Below are 18,531 nucleotides of genomic sequence, written 5' to 3'. Positions count from 1 at the left end.
CGTATTTTGTGAAGCCTGCTTGGCCCATAAGGGCAGAACCTCTCCCCTGTGCTTAAAAGGAGGGAACAGTAAAAGCTAATGGAAAAAATACATTTCTTACTCTGGCTCATTTTCAAATGTAATTGTTTCATATCATACAGTTGGAGATAAGATGAAATTTAATCATAAAGAGGTACAACTCCACTGCCTCCAGCAGGTCTCCACCTGTGTGTGTCCCAGAGGGACTGAGAAGCTGATGCTGTGAAGACTGTGGCCATAGCTGGCTGCTCATAGACCTTGGCAAGGGAGGAGAGCTTGCTCTCCGAGCTGGACTTACATGCATCTGTTACCCCAGGATGGTAATGCAATGTTTGCTCTTGTAAATAAGTTCTGGTTTTCAGAGTGACAGTGATTTTGATTAATAAACATGTACCCTCTATCTGCGCCTGAGGGTTTAGATGTCATAGCAGAAAGTGACTTTTGTGCCTGAATGAATGTGAATGTAAATTATTTTATGTCAGTAGCTTTACTTACGCCCTGCCCCACGAAGATTCACTGCTGTAAGGGCTTCTGCATAATGGGCTTTTGATGCCCAAGCAGTTCAATTGCCAGGAGTTGTATTTACAAAATAAATTCAATAAGCCCATCAATGGCACTTCAAGCATCTTGACACTGTCTGTTATTTTGGGAATTGATGGTGGGATTCCCCTTTCAGGAAAATCCTGTCAACCTATTGTCTGTCTTGTATATCATTTTAAAGCCAGTCTTTAAGAATTCTGTCACTGAGATACCATTTTCTAATACATTTTTGTGCATTTGTAGTAGGTTCTAGGAGGCTTCTTTGGAACCCTCTTGAGCTCCTCCTTGGGCAGGCAGTTCTCTAGGATTTTCTGTAAGAATTGTCCCTAGGTGACATTGTAAGTGACTTGAGGATATTCAGAAGAGCTAATGAGGGCCAGTTCTGAGAGCATGAGTTATCTGTGACATTTAGTTACAGGTGTTGATTGTCTCTGAGCTCTGCATGCACGGGCTGCATCTTGAAGTGTCTCCATAATGATGTGGTGGTGGCAGCAAAGTCATCCATACTGGCTGAAATTACATTGAACTTCTTTCTTTTTATATGCTGTAGGTGTTCTCTGCCTGCCGGACAGCTTGAACCTTCACAAGGACCAGCAAAGGTCAAACAAGCCTGGGGAAGTGCAGATGTTCAGCCAGTCTGAGCTGAGGACCATTGAGCAGTCCTTACTTGCTACGCGCGTGGGGAGCATTGCTGAACTCAGTAAGTACAAGGCTGTTGATAATGTTTGGATTTCTTTCCTTGATGTAAAGCAAAGCCAATTGCATCGCCTGGTTGTGCAGAGGAGGGATGAGGGGGCATGTGTAATGCTGAAGGAGATGCTGGGGTAGATTTAACCCTGTTTATGCTACATGGCCAGTTTGGAAGTTTAAGCCGTAGGAGGAAAGAAGTCTTGTGCAGTCTCATAGCAATTCCTATGGCTTGTTTGCATTCCCTGCTTTCAAAGGTGAAGGATGCTTTATTTCATCTTCTCTATGTTGTGTTTGAGAGCACCTCACAGCTTGGCCAGACTTGCAAATCTCAAAACTGGGATGTCGGTTTTGAGGTGGGCAAGCAAAAAGCTAAAGGCTGCAATATGTGAGGGAAACAGTGTCATAAATGAAAGCAGAGCTAGTTCCACGTGTGTTAGAGAGAATCCTTCACCCTGCCTTTCCTTCTCCAGTTCCTGAAGAGGAAAGAACTGCAACTCAAACCTGCACCAAAGGAATTTGCACCTGAAAGATAAATTATTTGCTATTAATCAAAACAATTTTTGAGAAATGTGAGAAGCTATGATATCTGTCAAAATCTGAAAGCTTTGGTTTCAGCGCAGATAAATTGTAGGAGGAAAATGCCATGTGACTCCTCCTGTGACATGGAGATAAAGTTACCAGAAGTGCCTTTTTTAAAACTTTTTTTATTGAGAGAAGCCTTCCAATCACATGTTTACAATATAGTTAGAGATATGAATCTATGGGTGGGAAAATAGAAGCATTCAAATGGAAAAGTGGTTTGGTTTTTTTTTTCTTCCGAGGTCTGTCAGAAGTACTGTCAGGCATTTTTTTCCTGAGGTCTGTTAGGAAATTTTGGGGGAGAAATTGTAAAGACTCAAATCTATGAAGATACAGGCTACCCAGCTTACTGTTGTTCTTATTACTGAATTCTGGGTTACTGGCATCGTGAAGGACATGTATAGGGATCTCACTGTTAATTTTCTTGGTGCTTTCTGTAGCGATGGGAGTCTGCTGTGGCTCCATCATATCATCAGGGCTCAGTTCACGTGCTGTTCACAAGCCATGTGGATGCACCATGGATGTTTGTCTGCAAGCCACAGAATGAATTTCTGTTTTCAGCTTGCTAATTTTTCTTTGCTCTGGTGAAATGTCAACAAGCCAAGAGCACTTACGTGCCTTAGTGTGAAGTGTTGCTCTGTCTCTGGAATCAGGTGTTTGGTGTTATTCAAATTAAGTAATTTATGCTTATTTATTTCATGTGCATGAAACACACAACACTACTTGTCTGTGTGCCAGCTAAATTATACACGATACAGCTCTCTTTCTTGGAAGTACATATGATTGTATTTTAATAAATCAGTAATCTGTGGATATTTCCAGGGCTGCTTTTTTTTATTCTGGATTTTTTTGAACTCTGTACACAACCCGAAAAGCCAGCCTCCTTAATTACTACCACTACCCCCTTTTAAAATTTGATTTCCAGAAATCTGTCATCTGTAAGTAGTCCTACCTTAGATTCAAATGCTTCATTGACAGGGTTTGCCTCCTGCATGTCTGTTCACTGCAAACACAGTCAAAACACTCTTCAGGGTGGCCGACTTCAAGAGAAGAGCATATCAGTGGGAGTTAGATGCAGCTGTCAGAGAGGTTGGCACCTCCAGCACGCTGGTAGCCCTCCAGAAAGCCCTCTGGACAATCGTCGAGGGTGCTTCCCCAGCCACTGCAAGCAGATGCATGTTGGGGAAGCAGTGAGAGGAGTGGCAATTGGCAAAACTTGCAAGGCTCGATGCTCAGCTGGGTAGAAGTCTTTGCTGTGGAGCAGTGCTGGTGCAGAGTTCAAAACTGCACTTGTGAAATGGGGAGGGAGGTGCAGCATGTCAGTGGGCAAAAACCTGTGAACTGGGGGGAAAATCATGAAAGGGAAGGAAAGTGGAGGGGTAAGCAGGTACCGGGGGGGGGGGTGTTCTTTTTGTTCAGTGCTTATTATCTGTCTCTGGCATCAGCAGAGGCTGTGACCAGAGGTTACAGCAAAGCCTCTGCCGTGCAGGGAGGCTGGGGAACTGCGCTGTGGGGGCAGAGACGGTGAGCAGCGGAAAGAAGCCAGGGGGGAACACCTGGGGATCAGAGCGTATTGGCAGGGAGGGAGTAGGCGAAGGAGGGTTTATCGTTACCCCCGTGGTGCGAGGGGGCTGGAGAGCTTCAGAAGTGGCATAGTGGAGAGGAAAGAGGATATGGCAAGCTCTGGCATGGAGAAAGTGGGATAGAAGGAGAGGGTTAGGTACGCAAAAGCCCCAGCTCTTGTGGGGGTGAATAAAGGTGATGAGGGAGACTCTCAGGATAGGAAGGAATTGAGAGGATAGCACTTGCGAAGAGGAGAAGATTGCAACCAGGAGTGAGTGGCAAGGGCAGAAGCTTGGCCTGCTGAACCAGCAGAGCGGGCAGTCCCCTGGCGAGCGCCTGCAATGTCCCACCAGCTGGCAATATCCGAGGAGCAAGGACTTCATTTCTGTTCGCTTCAAAAGAGCACAGAAAACAAGGGCAAAGAGTGATCTTGCAATAAAGGAATTCAATTTTATCTCAAAAAAAAAAAAAGGGGGGGGGGGAAGCAGTTCTAATTGAATGAGATTTCCTATAGTTTCTTGTCATTAATAATTAAAATATTGTAAGTACACCGAATAGCTAGAATTAACAATGTCCACATGCGGAGGAAAGGCTTCCCCTGCTCTTGGTGCTGCCCAGCCCGCAGCAGTGTGGTCAGCTGCTGAGCTGCTGGAGGCTCTGACACCGGGTAATCAGATCTGTCCCCTGGAAGATGACAGCTGGCAAACAGGGCCCGATTACTGCCCAGCACCTGTATTCCAGCTCAGATCTTCTTAGCTTTTTCACAGTCTGTTCCAGGTGGAAAATAGATTCACAAGGTGTAAAGCCTTGCGTCTTGTGGTACTTTCACCTTGCCCTACACGTGATGGCCCTTTTTTGTCTGCCCCCTTCATTTTTTCACGTATGCTTTTGGTGTACTAGAAAAGACCATTTAGATGAGCTGCATTTCCCCGGGGGGGTCACAGAGGCCAGAGGAATTTGGGGAAAGGTGCGATGGTGGATGTGACCATGGAGGGAGAGCAGCACCCTCTGGGAACGCTGCAGAGGAGGAGGTCAACCCAGGCTGCCTTTAAGGGGCTCCTCATGGCTGGGCAGTGCAAGCAGACTTGCAGATACTGTTCCAGCCCCCCCCAAACCCCGCTGGCCTGGCACCTCTGCTCTCATCCTGCAGGCTCGCAGGCAGCGGGTGCTGGCGATGCTGGATGGCCCTGCCCCGGCTAGCGACAGCAGGGCAACTGGCGCCGCTGGCCCTGGGGTGCTATCCCAAGAATAGGAAGAAGAGGCAATGTTGCTGACTTTGGGAAAAATCAAAGGAAGGGTTCGTCTCCAGGACTTAGGAGGAGAATGTAAATAAGAGGCCTAATTCTGCAATGCAATTACAGTGGTAATGCATGATTCCAAGGAGAAGGCTTGAAAAATTAATGTGAAACCTTATTCATTAAACTATAATGAACATGGCATAAAGTTAAGGAGCAACAATAAATCTGGCCTATGTTATATTGGCATTTAGAATTCAGGAATTGTAATTGCCTACTACAGTGTGTTTTAAAATAATGTAATTTCATTTGAAATGCTTATTATATAGAGAACATTGAGAAGAACTGAAGCACAGCAAAAATAATAGGATTTTAAACAGTATTTCACTGTTTAACCTTAGAGAAAATATTTCACGAGGGGTTTTTTTCCATCCCCCCCCCCCCCCCCCCCCCCCCCCCCGATTTTTCCTAAAGTTTCCTGTATTTTCAGACCAGACCTAAAGGAGAAGGAGAGTAGATCTGTTTGGGTTTTTTTCAGAATTTTTTGGGGTTTACTCTAGATTTCTAGTTCTTCTCTCTTATTTCCTCCCCTGTCAGATGGGGAAAAATAAGTAGACTGAATAGAAAAATAGAAGAATATTAGGGAGAGCTTTGGCTGTTGAGAGATCCCATGAAAATGCATTTTGACCTTTGAATATTTTTCCTAACTTTTTAGTATGCATGTTTGCAATCCACAAACATATGTTATATTTAACCATATAACACTCCAACACACCTATTCATCACCCATCAGAAAATACCGCTGCCAGCTTGGAGACCAGATGCAGAAGGGTGAGGCTCACAGCTGGAGATTGCTGGTGTTTGGCTGGATGAAGGAGGATCCTCTTTCTTTTGCATGTGCATGTAGGTGGTGACAAGGAAGAGCAGAGCCTTAGGATGCACTGAGCACCAGTCATGGCACCAAGAAATATTCACCCTAAGGCAGTGAAGGAGGAAGACCGTAAGGCATTAGCGTATGGCCGAGCCGAGGCAACCACCCTATGCTGAGACTTATGCATAGGGCTGAGAAGAGTTGTCTCTTGGGCCACACAGAGGGATAAACTGTGGTGTAGGATGTCATCCAAACGTGTCTTCACACATGTCTTCGGGTTAGAGCAGAAAACTGTTTGGGGCTTCCTTTCTGTCTAGAGATGGCCAGTCTGCTATGGCTTTCCAGGGTGAGAAGTTTGCCACCCAGTCTTGTGCAAACCACAGTGACCAGTGGTGGTTAACCACAACAAGTGAACATTTTTGTTTTAAACTAGGGTAATCTGAAGATGCAGATGTACTTGAACATTGCTGGTCTCTGAGCTTTTTAGCCTTTGAACAGTGTTTAACTTAGAGCAGCTCCCAGATGTGATGTTCAGGCCAGTATTTACTCCACATCACCACTCACGTCTCAGCAAGATTTTCCTTTTTGCCACTGGAAAAACACCACCCTTCCCCATCCTCCTCTCTTTGCCTCTGCAGTGCTGAATATATGTATTTTTCCAAAATAATAGCCTCTCAGTAGATCCTGGCACGCTTTTAGGGATGAAAGGAAGGGTTATTGCTCAAGTATAAGTAGGAATGTGATTGCACATACCAATACTGGTTTTCATTTCTCCTCACAGCCCCAGCCGAGGAGATGATGAAAACTGACATTCCCTCCCTTACTGTTTCATCTAGGCTCAATCCTCTGCAACCAACAGGAAGGAGCACTGCAGGAGCCATACAAATTGATTCATGTCCTGTAAAGAAGAGGTTAAACCTAGGCTTAGAAGCAAATGCCAGGGTAAAGATGCTTGCTGGAAAAGTGGCATCTGAAGGAGTGTTGTTGTAAGTGCTCAGCTTATTTATTGTCAGAACAAAAGCCCTGTTTGTCAGGTGTTTTTTCAGACTAAGCAGCACCGTAGAGAAGGGCCAAAGCTTATTCCCAGTTTGGTTCATGCAGCGTAGTGCTGAACTAAGCAGAGGTACTAGCTGAAACCTGCAGTTCAGATGGCAGTGCTCCCTTCAGTGTAGGGTTTGGCCTTAGGCTGGCAGCCTGTGGACACTCTCAAGATGTGGTGGTACTTCTAGTTTTTGCAGACCCTCCACCGGATTATTGCATAGGATCCTTGCTCTCCCATTGCTTTCTGGGCCTCTTGTTTGCAGTTCTTCCTCGTTGCGATCCGCACGTTGTCTGCTCCGTGTGAAAATGCTAAAAAGAGAAGTTGAGGTGCCCCTTGGCCCCCCAGCAGAGAAAACAAGACAGATTAATGCAGTGTTTAAATGCTAGGTAGCTTCTTGCCTCTATTAAGTGCTAGTTGGTTGCAGGCTCCCCTAGCCGCCCTTGCAGCCCCTGCCAGGTGATGGATGTGAACCTCCATTTTCTGTCTGTCTGTGCACAAGAAGGGTTGTGGGTTACTTAATAGCCCCAAACGACCCCCTCCTTTTCTTCCCTTACCCCTGAAGTGCCCCCTATCATAAACCACAAAGCAGTACATTTATTTATCAGTGGAAATGATGAAGCAGGAGGGAGGATAATTTGAAAATACCAGTCTACACCCTGCTAAGGCTTTACCTTACCTTTCACTGCCCTGCTTACCAGGGGAGTGGATTTCTATCTTGGGTTACAGGGGCTGAACAGAGACAGCTATCACTTGCCTGGGTCCCCATCCACTGTCAGTGCTCCTTTGGGGGCCCCCTGGCCCCCCTGTGGATGAGACTCAGACCTCTTTGCCTGCCTGGGGGCTGAGCTGAGGTCTGTCCCCACATAGGTGGTTTTGTTCCACAGGGCTTCTACCTTGTGCATTTAAGCCTGCTCAGGTTTGATGGTTAGGGGCAAAAGGCATCGCCTTGGTGGGTGGGGGGATGCTGGTGCTCCAGCCCTCTGCCTCCCTTCCCTGATACACCAGTGCATTGGCCCAGGTCTCTCCCATGTACATCACCCTTGAGGTGCAGACACTTGTTCACCCCCTGAACTCCTGTGCATCACAGCATGCTTAGGGTTAAAACAGTATTTTCCTTTCCTTACGTTTGCAGTCCTCCCTGTCCCTGCCGTGCAGATCACAGGCCATCAGTAAGGCGAGGGCAAGTGTTCTTTAGCTGGTCTGCTCAGCCATAAGGGCCCCTTAAATTCAGAGTTTGAGGACATGGGTCTGCATCAAGCCAAATAAAATCCAGGAACGGTGGTCCATAAGGCAGTGGCAGTCTGCAGAGGGAAGGCTCTGCATTAGGTCAACTGACAAGTAGCTCATCTGAGTCAAAGCTTGTTGTGTTTGTAGTTGACGTGTTTTAAGGGGAATCAAACAAAAACATCATGATTGCCACATTGGATTGGAGATTTTAAAGATAATAGTGTTGTTATAATAGGTGTGTGAACTTGAGAAGGTTTAATTATTATTGTGGCTTTTTTATGGGATATATCCAATCCCTAATTTCTCAGCCTTCAAAGGTGTTGCAAACACTAAATCACATGCAAACACTTACTCTCTAATGTAAATAGAAGCTTCTTGTGATGGTGGGATAAGTGGAGGTAAAAGGTTAAGTGATGTGTGGGAGGCCACAGCAAACCCACTTTCAGGAAATGGGCTGCTCGTATCCCAGTCCTGTCTTTTGGTGCTGAATTCAGGGTTGGGGACTACAGCTCCTTCGTTTACTCTTCTCTGGCATAGATGAATGGCGGTTAGGAGAGGAAAAGCTTTCCTGGGATAGCAAATTCACGTAGGGGCACAATGTGGACAAGTAGAGATGGCAGAGCTGGGGAGGTTTCTGCAAGGTGAGTTCGATGGTGAATTGGTTGCGCATGGGATGCTCCACTGACTGTGGGTTATGGCACCCTAAGCAGACCTGCAGCCCGAGGCATCTGGCTCTTGAATCTGGAATATACTGTGTGCCAAGAATAGCATAGCTTTATGTTTGAAAATATGTTGTGCTAAGAGCATGTGCGCAGTGAAATACATACTAAATACTTCCTAGTGTGCACCTACCCTAGCTTTCTGCACACTCCTTGCCTGGTAAAGATGGGTTGTCTTGAGTCAACGATAGAATGACCTCCACTAAATCATTTGAGGAAAGGTTTCCCTCGAGCAGTTTTTGCTCAGCTGATTTTTGAAACATAGAGATTGGTGCAACACCGGAGACAGAGCAAACATGGAGGAACAGTGCAGCTGAAATCAAGAGCGTAGGGATGGCTCAGGCAGCTGACTGAGCAGATGGCTGGAGTCGGTCTGCTGTGGTGCAGAAGACACAGTTCAGCTATCCGTATTCACCTGTATTCATGTACTTACAGGCATATGCTGGGGCGAGCTGTAGCAAGGCATCACTTTGGTGCAGAAACCAGAGGCGACAGGGAGGTAGAAATGGAGAGAGACATAGCTACAGTTTGGGAGAGGTACAGGGTGGCCATGGCTAGCAGATAGCAAGCCTTATTCAATAGGCCATGGTTTATTATCAGGGTTGTAATTCATGTTTTCGATATAGTCTCCCCAGAGGTGGTCATGAGCAAACATGTTGATGCAGGACTTTTTCAATGAGGTGTGAAATGAATCCAGGTCAAGAAAGTGAGTTTTGCACCTGAGTCACTGCTTATAGGGGGCTAACTTTGGAAACTACTGGCCATGACATGAAGTTGGAATCTGGAGTGCTGCTGCTGTTGCGACGGAGGGAAGACACAGTCACTCAATATGAGTGATCAGCAGACTTTGTTTATTGTCTCTTACAGTCACCTTTTATGCCTTCTTATAATTAGCTCATACATATTACAAAAGTTAAGCTCATTATTGGTTAGTTGCCTAAATACCAAGCCCGCCCCTAGTTTCTCTTCTGTAGTTATCTGTTCCCACCTGTAACATTCTTTTCTCACTGCGATCTTCCTGCTATTAGTAACAAGGACAGCCAAAGACAGTGTATTTTGCTTTACTTCAGATAAGCTGAGAGCGATGTGCATTTTTGTTCAGCCAGCTGGACTATGTCTATGTGACCCTTTTCAGCTAGCCAGTTATCCACATGCTGCTCCCTGAGGAATACTCCTCTTTTGCATGGTCTGGATAGGACCCAGGAAGACATTAAGAGCTCTGAAGGACAGACAGAACTCCAGTCTATGGCTCTGGCCCTGTCTTTGCATGAGAAAATGTTTACTCAGGTAGCACATCAAAGCAGTAACACTGCTGCTCTCAACACGCCCCACTGCAGGGCATGGTTCCTGAGAGCAGGCTACGCACATTGGAGTCATGGACAGCTGGAAGGATGGTCAGACCAGCATTACCAAACTGATGGGTGCTGCCTGCAGGATGCCATCGTGCTGGACACAGGGCCTGGCTGCTGCTTTGCACAGCATCCTAACAGGGCGTCACGCGGGAAGAGGGCTGAGGTGGAAACAGAGGTCCTCCTCTCTCCCCTGGGCTTTGAAGGAAAGGCACAGGCCAAAGAACTGTGTGGCTTGTTTTCAGTGTGCAAAAATGGTATCATGAAGTTGTTCTTGCGGTTTTAGGACATTCTTTTGGAACAAGAAAACTACGAAGTAGGTGTTGGTAGGGAGCGGCTGTGTAAGGATTGTCCAGCGTCATTCACCTTGGGGTTGTAGTTGTGCAGACACATACCCAGCTGGATGTTTTAGGCTGTGGAAGTTGATCCCTCTGAAAGCAGTGAGCCTGCTCCTAGGCAGGCATGATTGCAAGGTCAGGTCTGTCATGACAGACCATAAAATCCTGCAGGAAGCTCCTCACGAGTGGACATTGGGCATTTAGTATTTCCTATTTGTTCCTTCTCTTTTTGCTTTTCTTCTTTTTTCCACCCTCCTCTGTTACAAAATTGGAAACAGATGTGCTGTTTTTTAAGCATTGGGTTCTAAAATAGTAAAGTGATGATAATAGCCAAAAAAAAAAGAAAAAAAAAGGCTTCACTGTGGAGAGGGCTCGAGCATCCACTTGTGTGCTGTATGCTGTTGTTGTATGTTGTATACCATCCTCATACAGACTGGAGCAGCTTAACTTTCCCTGTCACATCTTTGACTTGAAGTCAGTGAAGCTGTTCCTTGCATTTTAGTATTGCCTTTAACCAGGCCCGTGTCACAACATGCACATTACATAATATTTTCAATCTTGAAATCAAATGTATGTGGACCTTGCATTCATAAACTGTGCTGAACTGACAGCAGCAGTGATGGGCAAGTCCTGCTTTAGTTGTGGAAAGGATAAAATGCTGGTAGCTACAGTGGCAGCTCTTCACGTGCTGGGGAGTGGTGATGTTTTGTGGGTCATTTGCTAGCTGGTGTGCGAAGCATGGCCACCCTCCTCTGGGCTGACAAGCTCCAGCGTGCAGCCACATTGCCAGATCCCTTCCCCATCCCGATCAAGGGCTGCAAGGCAGTGACAGCCTGGGGCTTGCTGCTGCCTTTGCTGACCTCTGGGAACCTGCCCTCCAGTTCTGGCTTCCCAGCTTCAGCAACAAAAATATCCTCAAATACCCCAAACCTCACTGGTTGGCGGTTTTTTTGTGTGTGTGTCTACCCTACACAATGTGATGTCTTCATCTCCCTGGCTCTGCCAGCAGAGCAGTTTGTGCGTTGTCTCATTTGGCTTACATTGCATAAATTGCAGAAGTGTTTATTTGGTTTAAATTAAAAACAAAATAAAACTGGCAAGGTCTTTCATCAGGCAGATCGGCTCCCAAATCTGTTCCTCAGATGGGTTGCAGGCAGTGGTATGGGGCAAGAAGGAGCGCAGGGGACAGCAAGGCAGGGATCCCTGCTGAGCCCCTTGTGTCCTGACACCACAGCCGTTGGGAGCTGTGTCCATGGAGGTACAAGATGACCTCAGCTGCTGGGATTTTTATTTTTTTTATGGGATTTTTGGAAATGATGCACTCAAGAATTTATTGGCCTTTCAGATGCGCTCAGCTGATATAGCTGAGACCTATTTTCAGTGCCAAAAAAGATGCAGGAGAGCCAGCAATGCTGCAAGCAGGTAACCTCACCCTGCAGAGCATTGCTGTGCGGAACATGGCTCTGAAGAGCAGACAGCAAGCACGGATGAAGGGGCCTTGCCTCTTTATGCTTGCCTGCAAATTCAAGGTTGCCCTCAGTGTTCAGCTACACCATGGCTTTTACAGCTGGCAGGGAGAGGCTGAGTATCCCAGAAGAGACTTGAGTTGGCTGACTGCTGGAGACCAGACCAGTGAGTCCCATCGTGGAACTGGTTTCACATCTATGGATTTTGGGGTGCCCTGGCCAGGATGAAAGAGAGTTTCAACTCCTCATGTATTCTTTGGAAGATAATAGAGAAGTGAAAGCATATTAGCAATGAAGAATAGAAGCAGCAAAATGTGGTAGGGATTGAAAACAACACACATGGATCTCAAAGCAGATGTTACAGTATGCTATATTTTACAGTGTGCGTAAGTACTACCATGCAGTGTGTGCGTGCGCTTGTCAGCTCTCTCATCCCTTCTGGATACTGTCCTGGTGCACAGATATGCTAAGACACATTCCTCTGTCCTGAAGAATTTGCACCGTAACTGGACGTGGCTGGAGGAGGAAAAGGGCAGCAGGGCATGCAGTGGATTGTCTGAGATTACACTGTGGAATTAAACAGAGGCAGCGATTCCCATCCTGCCACCAGTGCTCTGCCTGTTGGGTACCAAGATCATAGCTTTTTCTGCTTGCTTACTTACTGTCCTCTGTGAAGCTCGATGCTTTTTAGGTATTGATTATTTAAGCTTTGAGTTGTCTCTGATAGAGGAATTTTCTAATAATTGTTGATATAGACATTATTTGAAATATAACCACAGATAACATAGCAAAGGCAAAAGCAAGATCTAAGACAATCAGTTCTTAGTGTAATGTAATTAAATGAGGCTTAAACATAAAAAGCATTAATTCAGCTTTAATGGTATGAATTGGTTTGGGTTTCTTAAGAAGCATTTGAGGAAAGACAGAATAAAAGGGTGAACTCCTGGTCATATCGAAGTGGATGGGAGCTTTGCCATAGATTTCAGCAAGGCTCAAGTTCCTCTGGCCTTGCATCAGCAGCGATGCTGCGCTGCCCACCCTGCCTACATCATTCTTCCTGCTGCTTTCTGTCCTTATGCACTGTGCAGCTTCCTCTAGTCTGTGTCACTGAAGTCGCATCATCCCAGTGCTAAGGGAGGAACGGGGATGAAGTAATGCTGCTGCCTGAATCTGGATCTAAATTGCATGCTGATTTTTATTCATTGTTCAGTACAGAAGTCAGAGGTGTCCTCTGGTGCTTGCTGTCTCAGTCCGCTGAAATAAGACTAGTCATGTGCTTAACTTTAACCACATGCTTTAGTGCTTTAGCGGCTTGGTCTGAAAAGGCTGAATTTAGTACAACTCCTTTTTCTCTGCTTTTGCTATTATTGTTAAAGCTGGACATTGCAGGCAGCACTTCTACGCAATTTTTTTGCCTTTTGGAGAAAAAGAGAGGAATTTAATTTTGCTACTTTTGCTAGGTTACTAGCAGTTACGTTGGCCCATGCTTAGGCTTGGCAGTGCACGTCTGCTGTAACAGTGGGCTGAGTGAAGGGGGTCCCAAACTTCCCTGCTGCTTCTGTTTGCCAGCACATTATTTTGTGCAGGACTGGAGAGTCACCTCAGAGGCACATCTGTTTCTGCTGTGGACCTGATCCTGCGGGCTTTCCACATGCACAGTTTCCCTTGGAAATTATGAGCATGCAGTGCTGCAAGATTGGTCCTATCATGACAATTTCCTGGCAGAGGGAAAAGACAGAAACTATTTTTAAATGAAAGCTTTGAATCAGAGGAATATTGCAGAGTGCAGCAAAAAATTGTGTCAAAACCCTGAAATCATGGACTCGGCAGTTTTCTCATGCCAGTGGTTTTCTTCTCTTCATGGTTTTAAGGCTGTGTTTTTGGAGGACTGGGCTGAGCAGTTTTCAATGAGACATTTCTATTCTCCCTGGTACACATCATCACAGCAGCATCATCATTTTCTGTGTGAGTCAGGCTGAAGAGAGGTGATGTACTGTGATGTGTTCACAGGGGTGGGATTCTGCAAAAAAACCCTGTAGCTCTGCCTCGCACACAGTCAGAAAGGTTCTCCTTTAAATTTGCCCAGGAGGTCATTATTCAGCGCACACACACACCCCATCTGGTTTTATGTTCCTACCTTGGTTTACATTTCCAACTTTTCCTTCCAAGTTTCAGTGCTCGGTGGTCACTTGGGAAAAGCAAAGAAGAGAAAGTGTGAGACGACTTCTTAACACTGGAAAATTATGTCCTCTTTTCCCCCATCACTCGCTTTTGTATAGCTTAAGAGTGACCCAAAGGGCTCTTGCTCAGATTTTCATTTAAAACAAACCATCTGATTTGATCCGAGATCATTATTTCCCCCTAAAGCACACTCAGAGTGATTTGAACATGTGAAAACAGGCAGTTTATAACCACAATTGTTTCCCTGCCTTTGATAGAGTGGTCACTAGTCAACAAATGTAAAATTCACTGCCTCGGAGGGAGATGCTTTAGTTAATTAGTTACAATCAGTACTCTGCTGAGAGACTCACTGCTGCTTGCCTGTATGTTTGCCTGCTAATCTCACTTGCTGGCTTTGCTGATCCCAGCCTGCATATTGTGGCTGGTTTCCCATACCTGCCCTGCGAGGAAGTGCCCAGAACCACGTCGGCGCAGGGGCGATGATAACCATCTTTCTCTTGGGCCATTTTCTGTGCTCTGGAAACCTGAGGGGCTGGGTGAGCCTAGCGCATGGGTTTTGCTCTTCTGCTAACGTTTTACAAACCATAATTTCAGTTGCACATTTCTGATATTGTCTTTTAGCAATTTTTTTTCCTCCTTTTTCTTCACTCACATATCCCTTCGCGCATTCCTGCAGTGCTCTGTGCATTATCTGACTGCCTCCTCCCGTGCTGCAAGGATTTTCCAGCTACTTGCTAACCAGGAGCATGCAGCTTTTGGTGCCATTCTACATCATCCCCACTGGTCATTTTTTGGGGCTGTGGGGTTTTGGCAGCCTCCAGACGCTGCCTGTAGGTTAGCTGTGACCCCGTCCTTGGCATACTGGCTCTTCTGGTGGTGCTGAGATGGGCCAGCCTGACACTGCCTACACACCATATTTGCAGAAACACATCTCCTGCAGGCCTCCAGGGACTTGTCTGCAGCCTGGATATGTCACTCCACACCATGTAAACCACCAGGCAAAATCCAGCCTGGTGATGAGCAATGCACAGGATCCTGCCCTACCTGTTATCATTTGCATTGTGAGGTTAAATGGAAGGGAAGATCAACCCAGCATGTCTTTTGGTTTGAAGACTCAGGGGAGAGGCAGCTGAAAAGCCTGGCGTTCACCCAGCTTTTGCTTTTTTCCAGGCGACCTGGTGTCTCGAGCAATGCACCACCTCCAGCCCCTCAATGCCAAGCAGCATGGGAACGGGACACCGATGCACCAGAAGCAGGGATCACTGTACTGGGAGCCGGAGGCTCTGTACACCCTCTGCTACTTCATGCACTGTCCGCAGATGGAGTGGGAGAACCCCAATGTGGAACCATCAAAAGTCACGCTGCAGACTGAGAGGTAAGAGCCACTGCATGGTGCTTAATGTCATGGCAAAGATGTTTCATTAATAAATCAGCCTGGCTGGCTAATTGCTAATTACAGCTTGCGCGTGAGAGGCTGTGGAGCAGTCTGGTTTGGTTTAGGATCACCTCTTTGAAATCCATTTTTCTCACTGAAGCTCTGCGTGGCTGAGCCAGTATATATCAAAAGTGACACCCAGTGGCTACATACAGCAAATTGGTTCCAGATGTGCACTCAGGAGAGATTTCCTTTTCCTTTCGTTGTTGCTCAGCTATTCTGTGTTTTGGAAAAGAAAATGAGAACTTCTATTTCTGGCTTAGCAGGTTTGGGTTTAAATGTGTTTTTTCTCTGTGTTAATAGGGCTCAACAGCTGTGATTGGGGAAGTGGAAAATTAATAGAGTAGTGTGTAGAAAGAAGAGGTCATTAAAGATGCTGGGCTCCAGCTGTACCAAGTACCCAGGCTCAGGAGTGACCTTGGGGCTGCCCTGCTGGGGATGTGGCCAGCTCTGGCTGTGCTGCTGTCGTCCCTGCTCTGGAGATGGCCGGGGCAGGGGAGGCACACCTGAGGCCCCAGACTTGGGGTCTGCGGTAAGGTGAGAAGGAAATGCCGCTGAATCCAGTGCTGGGGTTACCAAATGCTGGCAGGCAGGCAGCATGCCCAGCGCAGGACAGCTCTGTCTGTGGGCACTGCAGAAGGCAACTGGGACAGCTTCCTGGCCAGGAAAATAAAGCCCAGGAAACCCTCCAGTAACACCAGCTGCCCCGTGTGTGGTGAGGCACACTGTGCTATTTCCCTGCTGCGCTTCTCACCAGCCATAAACCAGGCTCCCCCAGTATGGAGACAAGAGGAGCGGCTGGTGCTTGGAAGGTGCTGCATATTCAATTTTTAAGATGGGTATCATGGTGATGCAAATGCAGGCTGCTTTTTCAAGCTGGGCTCCACATTTACAACCCAATGTATATATCATGCTGTACGTGTAAGCCAAACTCTGATCTGCACATGTGCCCCGAGAGCTGAACGTACAGGGCTGAGTTATTGTTTCAGTATGAGATTTGCATCTCAAAAGCAGCATTTGAGAATCGCATTGTATATGTAATTATAAATGGTATGTAATGTGATATCTTAGTTGAAATACTTCCATATCAATTCACAGAAAAGCATACAAGATGAAACTCTGGCATTAATGATGTTAGTGGGAATTTTGCCATTTGACTTTGGGTGGCATTTTGTTTCTTTTCAAGTTTGGGTCGCTCCATGAGCATGTTTGTCGCTTTTTGCTCTATTGTTTCCAAAGTATGAAAAAAAAAAAGGGGGGGGGGGGGGAGGGGAATTACAGGAATCCAGAATTTTCTCGTTTTCCTAATTTTTTTTAATTTAATGATTTGTCATCCAGCCTTGTTATTTCAGAAGGCATAACTCATGTCCAAGGGTGGTTAGTATGCACAAGAAATAACCAAAGTTCGAAAATACACTCACCTGATCCGTAGTCCCCATCTGTCAGTGTAATGCCACTGGAACCAGTGGGAATATAAAGGTAAATAATGCTGAGGCTTTGGTTTTGTAAGATCTCTGCAGAGTTCCCTGTGGAAAGTGAAAAGGTCAGGAATATTTGAAAAATCACTTTTAGCATTTGCTTTAATAGGTTTTCCTTTCTTTGAGATCACCTTAATACATGTCCTCTTCATTAGAGCACTTGAAATGCTGATTATTTAAAGCAATTGTTCTTCACTTTATTTTGAATACTCCGTCTGGCAAGATGTCTTCCTTTGGCAAGGCAATTTAACAACTGCGGTGTGCGGTTAGGGCCAGAGCAAGTACTCGGTGTTATTGCCAAGAGCTTGTGGTCACTTTTGGAAGGAGCAGATACTCCTCCTGTTGCTTAATCAAACATGCATTAGTACTTAGCGCTGGAGTGGGAGCGATGCAGGGTTAGGCGTGAGCCCGGATATTTCCATGGGGTTGTACTCTGGAGTTTCACCAGCTGTATATAACCATCCTGTGCGGCTCAGAAAGGAGACTGGTGAAGCTGACTTCTCTTGAGGGCTCTGAGGAGCATTCCTCCCTATTTCCCATCTTTTTTTCACATGGAAGCATGCTTTGTGGTCCATGACTTATTTCTGTGGTTTTGGTTTCCACGATCGGGTTTTTAGCATTGCAGGGGAGTGGGTTTGTTAAACATGACATTTTTATATGCAGAATATCTGCAAGCTTTGTGCCATATCTACGTACCATATTCCCTCTGTCCTTCTCCAGCTGCGGCAATTGCTTTTATGTTGGAAGAAGCCCATAAAGAAGCAAGGAGATCCAGGCATCTTTCCCCATCCTTGGCCTCTTTGTACCTCTGCTGGTGCAGAGAAGCCAGGACTGCATGGATCTGGCTGTAGGCACCTTTTCCATGGAAAAGGGGTTGTCCTTGGCTAACGTGAAGCCAACTTGGCTACTGTCTTGGCCGCCTCCTCCCTGACTGTGCATACACAGGGTGGAGAGGGTTGTGGGATGTGGCCAGAGAGCTCCCCCAGTGCTTGCAGTGCTTGGTGGCCCCTTGAGAGCTGCTTGCATCCTTCCCATCCATCTCCAGCCCACCTGGATTTCAGCTCTGAGCCAGGTTGAGTTAGGGAGCTGCAAAGGCTCTGCATGTCCTTCTGCAGAGGCTGGATGTGGGAGGGAAGCCGGTACAATGGCAGTCCTGCCTGGCTTAGCACTTGCCAGCACAGAAAGCAGTACCTCCCTCAGAGTCTTGGGGGACACGTAAAATGGGATGTTTACCTTTGAATAAATCCAGTGCTTTGTTTCTAGGGAGCATTTCTCTGTGTTTGCTCTTCATGGAGGTAAAGAAATGACAATGTGGTGTGTTTTTTATAGGGTTTGTCTTTACATAAAATAAAAGGGAAAGATGATTATACAGCAATGCTCCTGCTGGGTGGGGGGGTGGGAGCTGCTTTCATGGGGTGGGGAGGAGATGGAGAGTAGCCAGGATTGCTCAGAAAACCTGGAAAAGATTCCCTTCTTCCTAAATTCCAACAAACCCAACTGTGAGATGGATATGTGATCCCCTCCCACCCCAAATTCATATTCTTCTTTCAATCTGGTCACTTTGGAAGAAACTTTCTGATTTTTTGGCTATGTTGCTGGCACCAACACAAGCCAGTCCTGCTGAGGTGGGTTATGTGATGTCCCCAGGTACCATGTAGACAGCTGTTTTGGCAGGTGCAGAGGTACAGGAGGGGGTTTGGACCTGTTTGTGGGGCTGCAGACAGCTATTTTGGCAGGCATGGAGGTACAGGGAGTGTGTGGGATGGACCTGTTTGTGGGCTCCCCCTTCCCTATTGCACC

General features: G+C 46.4%; 1 protein-coding gene across 2 annotated transcripts in view; it reads left to right on the top strand.

The window, feature by feature from the left end:
* The window catches only part of ABTB3 (ankyrin repeat and BTB domain containing 3), a 187,663-nt gene that overhangs the window by 103,193 nt on the left and 65,939 nt on the right, over window positions 1–18,531 (top strand). For both annotated transcript variants that reach the window (XM_056341007.1, XM_056341005.1), the window contains exons 2-3: window positions 1,109–1,258; window positions 14,989–15,193. In XM_056341007.1, coding sequence (XP_056196982.1) covers window positions 1,109–1,258; window positions 14,989–15,193 — 355 coding nt within the window. The remainder of the gene's footprint in view (window positions 1–1,108; window positions 1,259–14,988; window positions 15,194–18,531) is intronic.

This window comes from Falco biarmicus, chromosome 5 (assembly GCF_023638135.1).
Source record: "Falco biarmicus isolate bFalBia1 chromosome 5, bFalBia1.pri, whole genome shotgun sequence".
Classification (NCBI taxonomy): domain Eukaryota; kingdom Metazoa; phylum Chordata; class Aves; order Falconiformes; family Falconidae; genus Falco; species Falco biarmicus.
This window is presented reverse-complemented; position numbering and strand designations above follow the sequence as displayed.